Below are 15,133 nucleotides of genomic sequence, written 5' to 3' on the forward strand. Positions count from 1 at the left end.
AAAACACTCACTCTACATTTTAAAGACTCCAAGGCAAGAACGTGCTAACTGACATTTTTGTTAAAATGAATTATATTATCTATTATATGATATAATACTAGATTAAGTATTATGTTTTGTATTTCATGAAAACGTCTAGAACTGCATTTTTCTATAAGAGTCAAATATAATATTTATTACAAAAATGTGTTAACACTTAATCTGCGGATTTAATGCTATGATTTTTACTCAAAGGATGGCGATTTTTCGTACATATAAAATTTTTTTCAGTACCTTCAATTTACATCGGATTAAATTTTTATTTCTATTTACCAGTACTGTAGAATCTGTAGATGTAAACCACACTTATACTTTTTTACACACTATTAAAAAAAGAGTTTTACAAAGTCATAAATATGTTTTTTAATAGTTCACCAATGAATGGTACCTCTGTGGAGTAGAACGACACAGGATGCATAGAGGCTGAGCTAAGAGACGGAAAATTCCAGAACCCGCAGATTAGTAAGTCTTAACATAGAAAACTATTATAAATATGGCTATTCAATCTACGAAAATGTTGAATGGAAACATTCAGCTGTATTTTTGAAGTCTGCTAATTTAAAAAAAATACATCTTCAAAATGAAACATTGATATTTTTTTATTAATCATGAAAAATAAGATGTTTATTAATTATAAGTAAGACGAACAGATTTTAAAAATATCACCGGAGGACACGAAAAACAATACCATCTCGGAAATTATTGCGTAAAGAGGATTAATTGCTACTGGAGCTATAAAAAAGGTCATTTAAGGTTGCTGCGGGAGCTAAAAAAAAGGTCATCGAAGAAGGACAGAGGGCAATATTTTTCAAAGAAGAACGTTTGGTCATCTTAATTATACGAATTCTGGATTATTTTTACTGAAAAGCTATATTGGAATTAAGAACAAAGCAAAACAGTAGTTATTTAGATCTCAAGAGATGAAAAGGATGGGTAACGATAAAAATGCTGCTAGAAGGTGATTCAAAATCTCAAATTAATTTAAGACCATTGTGACCTAGCAGGTATGCGTCACGATGGTAAAAAAACAGTACATAGTATTATTCTAATACACAACAAATATAATAAAAATAGTACATAGAAAAAGTAAATGATACGAACCAGACCAGCTCCTCGTAACTGACGTTAAACAGATCAATGTGCAATGCCATCATATTCATTTTTAGCACAGTTTTGAGTTGAATATTCTGTTCTAAAATTATATTGGCTTTTTATTTTACTATCCATAATGTTCTATATCATATTAATATCCACGTTATCTATATTTCAGTCGAGTTAAACATATTTTTTTACTGTAATTACATTATGTGTTTCTATATGAATATATATACATTTACAATAAAATGATCAGTAATTTTTGGAGCCATTTTCACTTTACATTGTACTATTTTGCTATTGGTAAAAACTAAATCTATTAATGTGCTCAAGAAATTAGTTGTCTTTGTATTTCCATTGTAACACATTAAGCCTGTTTTTTAATTTAATTTTTAACAAAAACTGTTTTGTCTAAAACTTGGCACCTTCAAGTCAACAGACAAAGGTATTCTTAAACTTCTGCCTTGTGATACAGGTAGTGATGAAGGGAAGTATATTAGTTATTGTTGTCACTGACTTGAATTTTTTACAACAAAATTAATTGAAGCACTGCTTATTGTATAAATTTTAATAATAATCATTATTTCACACATACATAATCAATTATCACACAAAAATAAATAATAATCATAATTAATACAAAGTCAATTTGCTACCAATCTACGGTAGTCTCGATGCTTGAAGCTTCCTTGATTTTCTTTTCGTTCTGTTTATCATTGACGGGTAAAGCAAAACACGTCAAAATTGTGACTGAAATTAAAAATATATTATAAGCACATATTTTATTCTATATAGTAGTATCTATTTAATATACAAACCAAAAAGTAGTCCAGAGAATAGGAAGAAGTTGAGCGAGCAATGATTTTCCATCAATATTCCTATCACGTTTGTGCCAAAAACAGATCCGACTCTGCCTATCATTAGAGTTATGCACACAGCCATTGCCCTAAAGGTTTCAAATGTTATTTTATTTGTAACAATTATAGGATAATATAACGGAATACCTAAAGTTTGTTGGGAATATTTCTACGACATAAGCGTTTATGACTCCGATGCATGTTCCGCAGAATTGGAACACGGAAAACATTGCGATTGAGGCCATGCCGTTGTGTATCCAGTATATGGAGAACCCGCAAGCGCCGGTTATGAAGAACATCATCATGAGGACGAACTTCTTGTTCCATATTTTCATCAGAAATGCAAAAGCGACTCCAGCTACAGTTATTCCGAGCGCCAAGACTATTGTGTATAAGAATGTTTCTGTGTGTAGAGTGTCGTCACATACTTCTTTTCCAATCTGGAGCTTTAATTTAATTATATGACTATAAGTTAGATAAAAATATAGATTTCATTCCAAATTTAAATGTAAAATATATTATGAAGGTGAGTCACAGGGACGTAATATCAGCTTTTTCCAGGGGGGTGGGGTAAAAGTTGACCAGTCGGTGGTCATATTTTTAATATTTCGATTTCATTAAGATTTATGGTATTTAATTAAATGATGCAGGGGGGGATCTTCCCTGCCCCCCAAATGCTGTCCCTGTTTAGAATCCACTCAAAAGCAGTAAATTCGTTCATATTATTTCATTAAATGACGCATTTTTTACTAATACTATGGAGCAATATGCGAGATGCGACGTTTGTCTGCATTTCTTCCGCTTATTTCACCCAAAAAGATGAGCTGGCTTAATTTGTATTTTGGACTATTCCTAATAAATGTTACGACTAGTCCAACATATAAAAGTTAGAACTAGTCCAAAATAACATCGTAGTGTAGACAAACTATTATATGTTGCAATATGCGAGAATACGTAATCAGTCTATACTTATTCTTTCGCATATTTTCCCCTGAGAGAAATATTTTGGATTTAACCTAATGAAAGTTTTGAAACTACAATTAATTTTAGAACTTTTATTAGGTTAGGTTTGGGTTTGAATAGCAAATGACGTTTCGCAACTGTCAAATTGATTTTTATTGACATTTCAAAGCAGCATATAATCTCACTAATGCCTATCAGTTAAATTATTTGTTATCTTTTAGAAATATATATATATCTACTGGTGAAAATGTATTTAAACTTCACTAGTGAAAATATAACTTTACTTTAAAATACACATTCACTGTAACATTTAAGAAAAGATGAAATCATATAATTTTACTGGCACTTATTAGAGAAATTATATTTTCCCTATTAAAAATATATATTTACCGGTGAAAATGTATACCAGACATATTTTAAAACATATTTTCGGAATAGATTAGAGACCATTTTTTTAGATTTTATTTGAGGGATAACCTGAGAATTTCTCGTTTAGAATCAGGGACGTCATTTCAGCTCTTATATCTTATCTTATAATAAACTAAATATTACCGAATTATTTTTAGTTGTGTTTTGGTAACGATTGAAGACCTCACACAAAGTTTGCGAATCTCCGGCTCCTTCTTCGTAATTGTTCAAAAGTTTATTCAGCACGGCCGGAAACCAAATGTAAAATCCATTGGTCCTAAAATTTAAGCACTTTAGCAAACACCTTATCTTGCATTCTTTATTACATTAATAAAATTTATGATATTTACACAGCAAACGTTACAAACTGCAGGTAGCACGTCAATAGAGTATATCCCAAGAACGGCATCTTGAAAAGTGGCACCGTCTGAATCCAAATGTTTCTGAAGACTGAATGTTTGGGATTCCTTTTAGCTCTATCGTCACTCTGCAACTCTGAAACCTTAACACCACAAACATTATGTACAAAATAAAGCAATATAAATGAAATATTATTAAAAAAAATAAATACTGGAAAGTCTTCCGCGTCGTTGCCAGAGTTGATGGAATACATTTTCTTCAATATTTTCATGGCTTCGTCAGTCTTTCCATGTGCGTGTAAAAATTTGGGACTCTCGGGGAAAAATAACCAGAAAGTTATGGAACAAATCACAAAAGGCATTGCGAATAGAGCGACCAATAATCGCCACGGTCTATACCCGTTGATTAAATACGGTAAGGGCAAATTGAAGTTTGATGGTAAAACTGCCCAAGCGATCACTGAAAAGCACAATTTTATTAGCATTTCGCCTATGAAAATATTGCACATAAACATATGTATATTTTAAATTAAGGATATTTTTAATTTGATCATAAATTTCAGCGATGGTCAACTTTTAAAGATTATTATTATTATACATGTATAATACTAGTGCTATATTATATTCAGTAGTGTAGTGGGGCCGGAAGACGCAGGAACGTCGTTCTGGTGCACTTTTCTACAAACGGAACGCGTTCCGGTAGGATTGGTGAAAAGATCTTTTTAAAGCTCTAAGTTTAATTTAACAGTAAGATAATTTATACACATTTGTTAATTTGTTAGTATACACCTGGGAGTGAGTTAATTTTACGTATTTTTCCATAATTATTTCTGCTGTTATTTATTTATTATTATTTTATATTGCATTTATAGTAACTTATATAAAAAAATGTGATTCTCAACGTTTTATTGCTTTAATTTATTTTACTATTTTTTAATATGTTTTAAAGATTCATTAAATTTCGTTAGTTTATTTTAAATATTTGTTATATATTATTCGGCTTTGTGGATTTTTGTTGAGCGTCAATAAAAGAGCGCAAAAACAATTATCACTTCTCAGAAGTTAAAAATTCACGTCAAAAGCAATAGTCGTGTCGGCGCCGTCGCAGCGGGAACGCTCGTTACTGACACCGCGACGGAGACGGCACAATTTTATTGCTTTTGACGTGGATTTTTGACTTCTGAGAAGGGATAATTGTTTTTTGCGCTCTTCTATTGGGCAAAAATCAGTTTATATGCTCCTCATTTTATTTGTAATATTATTTTGAAAGTCGTAGTGTGAACGCCAGATAACCGAGCGTTTCCACTGCGATGGTGACGGCACGATTTTATTGTTTTTGACGTGGATTATAAACAGTGACCCCTTTGAAATTGGCCAGAAAAATGCATGTCATTTAATGAAATAATATGAATCTTAATGAAATGGAAATACTAAAAAAACAACCACTTTTGCCCCCCCCCCTGAAAAAACTGAAGTAACGTCCCTGCTACACCACTGATTATAATGAGCAACATTTTTAGCGCGAAGATATTTTCACATTTTATAATAAAAAGGCACATTTTGGAAATCAAATATATTTTAATGAACCTTTTCCATTTTTAATAATCTCTGTTTTATTCCATTAAATTATAAAACAATCACAACTGACATTACTATAGTTGTATAATATAAATATATTTTTTTCTATTGAATCCACTGTGCTCATCTGTCCATTGTGCTTTAAACATAGAAAACTATTTTTCTATGCTTGCATTATGCACAGGCAATGCGAATAAATAGCTGCAAAATTTAAATAATCCATTTTTTTGTCTTCTACATTGACAATGAAGAAAAAATGGTCCATTTATCATTGCATGGTGTTTTTTCTTCTATTTGTTTAGTAATATACTGTTTTAGAACAGAATATCGCTTCAAGAAGTAATTTTTTTTTCAATAATATCCAACTAAAAGATAAATTATAAAAAGAATCACCACATACAGATGTAAACGTTATTCCAGGAATAGCTGACACTGAATAGATAAATATTTAACTGTTCCGACGACCTTTATTGGGTCAGTAGGACAAAATGTTAGTAAACAGAACGTCTGGCCACCTTACCTAATATTCTATTTATGTTTAGGAATCATAACATCTTTTTAAATTTCTGTCCTACGATTAGCCATTCGCCGTGAGAGATTTACCGGAATGTATATTTATATATTGTCCACAAGGTAAGGTTGTCAAGATTATTATCTATCGCCATATTACTTTTTTTAAAACATGAATCTGTCTTCTACTAACATCTATGCTAAGTTTTGTCATACATTCGCTGTGGGCTTTTTGCTGAAAACCATTTGAAGTTTTACCGAAATGTTTAATAACATAATGCATACACTGTTAATTAAACATAGTTCATATAATAACTGTTAAATGCATAATTTCGTCAACTTTTTGGTATGTTAATGTTAAAATACATTTTTATCACTGTTTTAAAAATATGTATATTACAAAATAGTTGACTTTTTAATATTTCCATTTCATTAAGATGCATAGTATTTCATTAAATCACATGCATTTGTCTGGCCAAATTAAAAGGATCTCTGTTTAGAATCAACGTCAAAAGCAATAAAATCGTCCCGTCACCATCGCAGAGGAAGCGCTCGATTATCTATTGTTCATATTAAGACTCTTGATAACGATATTACGACGTAGAATAAGCGAGAATCGAATGAGGCGTATATAACCCGAATTTTGACCAATAGGAGAGCGCGAAAAACAATTATCCCTTCTCAGAAGTCAAAAATCCACGTCAAAAGCAATAAAATAGTGCCGTCGCTGTCGTAGTGAGTACGCTCGGTAATCTGGCGTTCACACTACGACTTTTAAAATAATATTACAAATTAAATAAGGAACATTTAACAACAGAAGAGCGCAAAAAACAATTATCACTTCTCAAAAGTCAAAAGCAATAAAATCGTCCCATCGCCGCGCCGTCGCAATAGGAACGCTTGTTACGAAGTGTTCCCACTGCAACGGCGCCGACACGATTTTATTGCTTTTGACGTGAATTTTTCACTTCTGAGAAGTGATAATTGTTTTTGCGCACTTCTATTGACCATAATTCGGTTTGAATACACTTTGACCAATATTCTCATATTAGGTCTGTAGTAATGTCGATAAGGATAGCTTTCATATTTTAAAACACAGTGTAATGTCCAAGTGTAGACAAACTAAAAAAATCTGTATTTCTTTTTCAGCTTATTTTCCCTTTAGAGTTGTGTTGGCTTAGTTTGAATTCTGGACTTGACCTAATGAAAGTTCTAAAACAATTAGCTTAGGAATTTTCATTGGGTTAGATTTGGGTTTGACAGCAAATGGACGTTTCGCAACTGTTTCATGGACATTTCAGAGCAGCATATAATTTCACGCCAATCAGTTAAATTATATTTTTGCTAGTAGAAGTATATATCTACTGGTGAAAATGTATTTAGACTTCACTAGTGGAAATATAATTTCACTGAAAAATACACATTCACTTAGGGCTACCATATGGTATCTAAAAAGAGTCCTTATTTTTCAATTAAAATAGAATGTCCTTTATCAAGCTCAAAATGTCTTCCTTTTTTAAAAATGTATGTGCAGCATAAAAGTAATAAGACCAGCCACTAAACTAACTGAATATTTTTTTAAAAGTATATTTGTGGTTTACACATTCTTTAAAGTTTTTATTTTAAGCAAATATTTACAGAGCAAGAAGAAAATTTAATACTGGTAATTGTGTACATATTATTATAGAATTAATAATGCGGATGTTGCGAAACAGAATTGAATATTTCAAGATTGTTTTAATGTTTCGAATTCAATAAAATTCACAGAATCGCACTAAATGCATTTTCTGGGGGGTAATTCCTTCACCTGCCCCTCCAAAATTACGTCCTTGTATACAACGTATTTATTAGTGAATTTCACATTTTATTCTCGTTTTAAAATTAATTATTTGTCTGTCCTTATCTTCACAAAATATTATTAATCTTCTAAAAAAACTTACGTGGAACTACTCCAGTCCCCAGTGTCACCGTGGAATTTCCCAAAATCATCATCTTATCCCTGTGCTTTGCTGGATTTATTTCGCCCAAATACGCGTAGCATATCGAAGACGGGCAAGCTATGCTGTAAAAGAGGACGTTATAAATATGTGTACAGTTGGTAGCACTGATCGAGTGACGAAAAATTCATATGGCAATACTTACAAAGCGCCGGCAAATATCCTCAATATTGCAAAAGTGAGCAGATTAGGTGCAAGGCTTGACAGAATGGAACACGTTGAACCTAAAGCCATTGATATAATCAGCACTTTCTTTCTACCACGCGTATCGGCCAAATATCCCCACGTGTGCGACGTCATTATTATACCTAAAAGAATCTTATGCTATAATATGACTAATACAGTCGTCAGTTTCGTGTGGTTTCGGTCTCTTACATATGAACGGAATAGCTGAAAGCCAACCCTTTTGTAAGAGGGTCAGTTCTAAGTCACAGTGTGCCGCTGGTATGACATAGCTGAATCCTAACGTTTCAAGGATCATACCGAGTAGAATGGTGCCGCAAAAGAACAGCGTTACTAAGTTGAATTTGCCGAAACCTGAAAATAATGAATAGTAAACCTGATATTAATGTGTTTGATTAAGTTTAGGCATCGCACTTAAAACAATTCATATAAAAATATTTAACTTGCGTGTTTTTAGTAATTTACATATTTAGTTCATCCAGAAAAAAAAGTATGAGTAAATAGATATATGTATTGACTATATATTTTTCTTTAAAATTGCTTACGACAAAATAGTTCAAAAAATTTAACTACTATTTTTGGTAGGTAATAAATTATTTTTTATCTTTTTAAAATTAAACTGTTTGTGTAATAAATCTAAATAATCTTAAAGACTACAGTGAATACAGTAAAAATATTTATACATGTTATCTTCAACCTCTTGAGTATATAAAACGATAAACTTATTGCCACTGAGCATCTGCAAATACAGATAACGTAAAAACACATTATTTTAATTACAAAAATACTAGCCCAATGCGGATGGTCAAAATTCTAGGGACATTATTTGGGGAGGGCAGGTGGGAGCATTTGCACACCACCCCCCTTGAATTTGGCCAGAAAATTGCATATCATTTAATGAATTACTATCAAATTTAATGACATGAATATTTTTAAAACAAACGACCACTGAATGCCCCACTTTTGTGCCCCCCCCCCCGGAAAAAGATAAAATGACGTTCCTGCTTTTAAACCAACAATGAATATAAAAAAACAGTTTTGAATCTATACTGAAAATAATTTTTGAAATATTTGTAGATATATATTTTTACCAGTGAAAATATAATATTGCAGGTGCTAGTAAAATTATATGCTTCCAATTTTTCCATATGTAATAATTACTTATTATTATTTATTTACATGCGATGTATAAATGTTACATTGAATGTGTATTTTTGGCTTGAAGAATATGTGGCATAACGATTTTTTGTAAATTTAATTTAGCATTGTATTTGAAGGATTCAATTGGTCGTGTAGTGAGAATACTTTTCTAAATTTGCTTTATCAATGAAAATTATAATATACAAGAGTGAAAATGGTATTTCAACTTAATTTATTCATTTCAACCTAATATATATCTGAATGATTATAGTTTAAGCACTGGCTTTACTAGTGCTTAAACTATAATCATTCACCTAGTCGTCAAAATTTTCGTTGCTTGTCTTTAAACTATATTTCGATATTCTAAGTCAACTATTGAAAAAAATTATTATTGCTTATCTGATATTTAACATGGACTATTGATATTTTATTGCTTATTTATATTGCTACAACACATGTATTTTAAATTATTTATTATTAAAGGACATATTTTTTCAAGCTACTAGTTTTTTTAACTACCCATATTCTAACAATTATTCCAAATACAATGACAATTATAATCATAAATTTTATTTTTCGAATAAAAGTTCGGGAACTTTTTGAATAATCCTTGAAAAATTCGTCACTCGATTCGCGTTGCTAATAAAACACCAAGAACGATGTTGTGGTAGTTTGAATTTAAATTAGATGGGTTATGGTCAATACGTTTGGCCATAGGTCGTGGACGTTAAAATCAATTTATGTAAATAGCTGGTCTCAATTTTTTACGCCTGCACAGTTATAATTTATTTGTGGACTTGCCAAGTAATTTATTTTAAATACCCTCGCACCGTTATTGAAAACTAAGAGCAAGAATCAGATAGATTTCATCTGTGTATGAAGGGAAAATATATTTTAAAGCAATAATTATCATATATGCTTAAAAGATAATTTAAAAATTTTATGTTTAAACATAAAATCAGATCATTGAGTCTTTGTGACAAAAAAATAACCGCCCGGCAAAAGCCGCAAGAATTAGGTAGATTTAGGTACATAAAAATATTTTTTAAATATTATAATATATATTATATAACATTTTTGCAATCTTCACCTATCGTCATGTTTTATATAGCCATTAAAGAAGTTACATTTTTATTATAATTTTATTTTTAAACAATTTTTAATCCTTTTATTTTTATCCTTTTTTTTGAGCTAAGTTACAATTTTTTAATTTGTAAAAAAATAATGCCACGTTTTAATCGCATAGTGAGAATTAATTCACTATTTTTCTCATAACGTGATAATTAAACCCTTAATGAGAAATATATTTTAACTCACAGTAATAACTATTTGTAAAACCAAACAGCTTCCCGGAACAAGATAAAAAAATACTTGCCAGCAGGAAAAATGACTTGTTGGAAATAATTTCAGCGAATCATTCAAATCTAAGAAGTTTTGCTTCCAAGGATGATCGGGCTTTGGACTAAGCTTGACGGTATCCATAGAAGAGATCTCATCATCAGAGATTAGACATCCTTAAAACCACCCTATTACTATGCCCTCCAAAATGACGCCAGACCGCGCTTCGCTGAACGCTGCCTTAAAAACTGCATCTCCAGTGGCGTATTTAGTAGTGTTTTCTTTATTCTATGTGGACAGATTTATTTGGCCACAAGCTAAGCGATACTCTGGTAACACTGACGTGGCAGTGGCGAAAGCAGCGCATTTCTTTGGCGATCATGACGGAAGTACGACGACCAGCGGTGCTTCGTCCGACGATTTAATTCATAACAATCAATACCTATGTAGTTAAATATTAATACTTTAAATAAATACTACTGCAGCGCCCCAATGCAATAAAATTCTATATACATATAGTATATGTATATTGTCAATATGGATATTAAAAGCTAAATTGTATTTCTTATATCCCTAATATGTTTTTTTTCAAAATCTATAATGTATATAAATGACTCCGATCATTTGACTGTGATTTATAAGAACTAAGCCCTGCGTAAACAAGCGTCAGATAGCGGGAAGGAGGGAAGGTCGTTTCATATCAAGTGGTCGATTTTTACTACTTCAAGACGCTAATAGTAAATAACCATATTTTTTATTTATTTAACAATCTTGATTTTTGCAATCGAACTTATTTTTATATTGGCTAGGTATGGCGTCAAAAAATATTTACGTTATCTATTTTGTAAGAGCGCAAACTAAGCTACGAAAAATAATAATTTGAGATTTTCCAATGGTACTGTTAGTCAGAGAACGGACTGCCTCATCCCCCACATTCCACGGATCTTTTCCTTATTCACGTATCATTAAATTGACAAAATACAATTTTTGTAAAAAAGGGCACATTTTGATTAAAAAAATTGTAGTTTAACCTTTTAAATGCCGCGGTATTCTGGTGAACGACAAGCCGCAATTTTTAATTAAAAATAAACCTGATGCAAACATATATTTTGGAAATATATGGCAAATTTATTATCAATACTTACTATGTAAATATTAACATTCATTAATAACATTCATCCAAAATAAACATAACTAACATTTCTTTCCTGCACTAGATAAAACACATGTAGAAGGTTAAGCAAAAATTTGAATCTGTGACCTCTTATTCAGATCGCTATAAATTCGATTATGTTTGTGATTTATCAAGTCTTAGTATTACTCCAATGATGTGTGTTACTTATTTTATAACACTGACTAATAAAATATTTAAGTTTAAAGTAGAGCGCTTATACACGCTCATCTGACATGGAGTTATACAACGCGTAAACAAGCTTAAGGCATATAAAGAGTTAAAAGTTATAGCGTTTTTACACAAATAAGAAGAAACAACCTAATATTATTTATCAAGAAAAAAAGTATTATTTACATAATTTGTGTACAATTATATTATACAATTTTGGGAGAATCAATGCTTTAAATATTGTTTTATACGATAAATATATATATATATATATATATATATATATATATATATATATATATATATATATATATATATATATATATATATATATATATATATATATATATATATATATATATATATATATATATATATATATATATATATATATATATATATATATATATATATATATATATATATATATATATATATATATATATATATTGTATATCTATCGAGAATATGAAATATAGTATATATAGAGCTCTCACGAGACATGCATATCTTTCATTAAAAAACATACATACTCTTTGGAAACCGGTTTTTTTTAGAAATTGAACGTAACTAAGGTATATTGAATGGATCATATGTTATATTTAACACACTTTTACTTTTTTGCAAATGAAGCGATAACATTGTTATTATTTTAATTTAATATAACGCTTGACCCTATTATCTGCAATGACGACAATGCCGAGCAAAGTCGTTAAAATGCTTGTTTTTTACGTAATTTTAGGTTAAACCCTTATTTTTAGTTTAAGAATACCTGTGAGATCCATGGCCTCGTCGAAGGTCGCACATAGTTTCCCTTTGGCTTCTTGGTCACTGATATTCTTGGAAACCGTCGGCACGTCTTCTATCACCGTCATGTCTGCTTAAAGCGAGAGTCCGAACACGAAAATAACAAAACTGGGAACATCGCTATCGTGACATTGTCAAGTTCTGATCTTATCAAGTGGCAATTAAAATAAATATGCCTAAAAAGTTAATGTACGTTTTACATACGAAAAGGGACACAATTAACACATCGCACTATTATTATAACATGTATACGTTGCTATACGTGCTATACATAATTTAATTAGTCATAAAACTGATAATGTTTCGTTCATAATTTCAATTTGTGTTTTTCTAATGTATTTACTTTCAATTTAAAAATATTGTCTTTGCTAAAATATATGCTATATCATGGTATTGAAGATGTATACTTTAAAGCTTTAATCTTGGAGACTATATTGTAAATTTTATTGTTTAGACAGGCTTTACATATCTTGAATTGTACTATAGATATACAATTGCAATCGTATATAATAAAAATGGGAAATGAAGAAGAATTAAGTCTTAGGAAAAATTTTTAAATTGTTAATTGATATAAAACAGATGTATATGTGGCTTGAAATAAGAATAACTAATGTCATTGCTGAAAAAAATGTAGGTAAGTGCAATATTTTACGTTAATTTCATTCGAATGCATTAAATCGGTTGTCCTATTATATATACATACGCAATAAGTAAAGTATGAATTAATCAGGGCTGCAGGGTTAAAAAGTTAACGTGTTATAAAATTAGTGTTTTTTAAATTTTACAAGTGAATCAGAACAAAGATGCGAAACTTATAGAGATTATTTTTTATTCATATCTTGGAGCGCGAAAAACGAATAATTTCATGCATCTCGAGTTGTCAACATATTCACGCCCACAATGGATATATTACTGTACTAAGCACAAATAAACACAATCATATGCGTTCGAATAACGTTGGCGTGACGAATAAACTTGTTCTGCAAGTCGCAAATACAGAATAAAATTGCTTTTATTGCGCTTTTAATGAGTAACTAACTATTTTTAAAACGATTAACGTGAGAAAGTATTATAAAAAAATGAAATAAGTAAAAACTCACATTTATTTTCACAGCGCAGTAAGAAATTTTGATTTTTATTTTAATTAAATGTTACAACCTAATTTACCGCGTTGCGAGAAGTTTGCAAATTAGCGTGCATGTTTAAAAATTTAATAAGGACTAACAAAGATTTTTTGAAACATATGTTTTTTAAGATGAAGTTTAAAAGTCAGATTATTAAAATTAACAGTTATAAAACACGAAAACAAAATGCCAGAATAAAAATAATACAAGAAAATACGAAATATATTCAAAATTAAATAATTAATTAAAAATAATACATATAAATTAACGTTTCTGATTTACTAGTAGAATTTAACTATAAAAATTGACAAAACATTTAAACAAACTATTAAATAATTAATAATTATAAATTTTGTGTAATATTAATAAAAACATTTTTTCATATATTTTTATTCTAGTCTTTTACATTCCTGTTAAAATTTGAATTTATTTAAAAATAAATTTCTACTATATGAAGAAGATGATAACTATAAAAATAATACAATTTCGTTATCTAACATTATTCCCCGTCGACGCACAACGACGAGCGGCGGTACGCAATATTTATCGATCGCGTTTAGAGGATGGATAGCAGGGTAATATGTCCCTATCTACTATTACCTCGCGACATCATTTTCTGTACATTTATAGTACGTGGTCTGTCCCTGTAGTTGAACAACGTTCGGCTGTTCGCATAAGAGTGAAACTTTAAATCTTATTTTCTTTAAATTATTATAGCATTATTTGCTTGCTATTTAACATATTTATGGAGTACGCTATCTATATCCATACATATCTGAGATAAATATTTTGAACTTGACTAATGAATGTTCTAAAACTATAAATAATTTTAAAATTTTCATAGACATTTAAGAGCAGCATATAATTTCATTAGAATTTATCAGTTCAATTATATTTTCGCTAGTAGAAATATACATCTACTGGTGAAAATGTATTTGAACTTTTACTAGTGAAAATATAACTTCACTGGAAAACATACATTTACTCTAACATTTGAACACCGCATGTAAATAAATAATGATAAGTATGTAAATGCATATATTACTCGAGGTGACCACATTATGAAAAAATTGTAGGAGGCCTATTTATATATGTATTTATTTGAGATTTATTATGGCCAAAACTTGGCGGCACTCTGGTAACACTGGTGTGACTTGGTGACTCTGGTAGGCTGGCACGCCAGTGCGTGCCTCGCGCACCATCTACTTATATAAACAAGACGTAACTGTAAAAATAACTTAATAAAATACTACTGCAACGGTGAAATCTATGTCTAATTGCTACCCGTCACCTTTCGTTACCAAAACATCAATGGACACTAAAAGAAAAAGGGCTATCTCGGAAATGTTTGTACATTTATAGATGCAGGGGAAGCTAAAAAAATAAAAAAGTC

General features: G+C 30.2%; 1 protein-coding gene across 1 annotated transcript; it reads right to left on the reverse strand.

The window, feature by feature from the left end:
- Window positions 1–1,687: 1,687 nt before the first annotated feature.
- LOC148234752 (synaptic vesicle glycoprotein 2B-like) lies at window positions 1,688–13,949 on the reverse strand. The gene is made up of 10 exons (XM_088187143.1): window positions 12,582–13,949; window positions 8,182–8,343; window positions 7,952–8,114; window positions 7,750–7,871; window positions 3,934–4,181; window positions 3,713–3,864; window positions 3,507–3,639; window positions 2,139–2,437; window positions 1,953–2,080; window positions 1,688–1,884 (listed from the first exon to the last, which is right to left on the reverse strand). Exons 1-10 carry the CDS (start codon window positions 12,682–12,684, stop codon window positions 1,787–1,789), a joined length of 1,608 nt encoding a protein of 535 aa, XP_088043269.1. The 5' UTR covers window positions 12,685–13,949; the 3' UTR covers window positions 1,688–1,786.
- Between the last annotated feature and the right edge of the window lie 1,184 nt (window positions 13,950–15,133).

This window comes from Plectrocnemia conspersa, unplaced genomic scaffold, assembly GCF_051122295.1.
Source record: "Plectrocnemia conspersa isolate PC_06_02 unplaced genomic scaffold, ASM5112229v1 ptg000005l, whole genome shotgun sequence".
NCBI lineage: Eukaryota > Metazoa > Arthropoda > Insecta > Trichoptera > Polycentropodidae > Plectrocnemia > Plectrocnemia conspersa.

Excerpts from the sequence above, each read along its gene's own strand:
- LOC148234752 (XM_088187143.1), bottom strand. The coding sequence starts at position 12,684 with ATGACGGTGATAGAAGACGTGCCGACGGTTTCCAAGAATATCAGTGAC. Across the intron at positions 8,344-12,581 it reads CGAGGCCATGGATCTCACAG|GTTTCGGCAAATTCAACTTA; the intron begins GTATTCTTAAAC and ends CATTATTTTCAG. Across the intron at positions 4,182-7,749 it reads GGGGACTGGAGTAGTTCCAC|TGATCGCTTGGGCAGTTTTA; the intron begins GTAAGTTTTTTT and ends TGTGCTTTTCAG.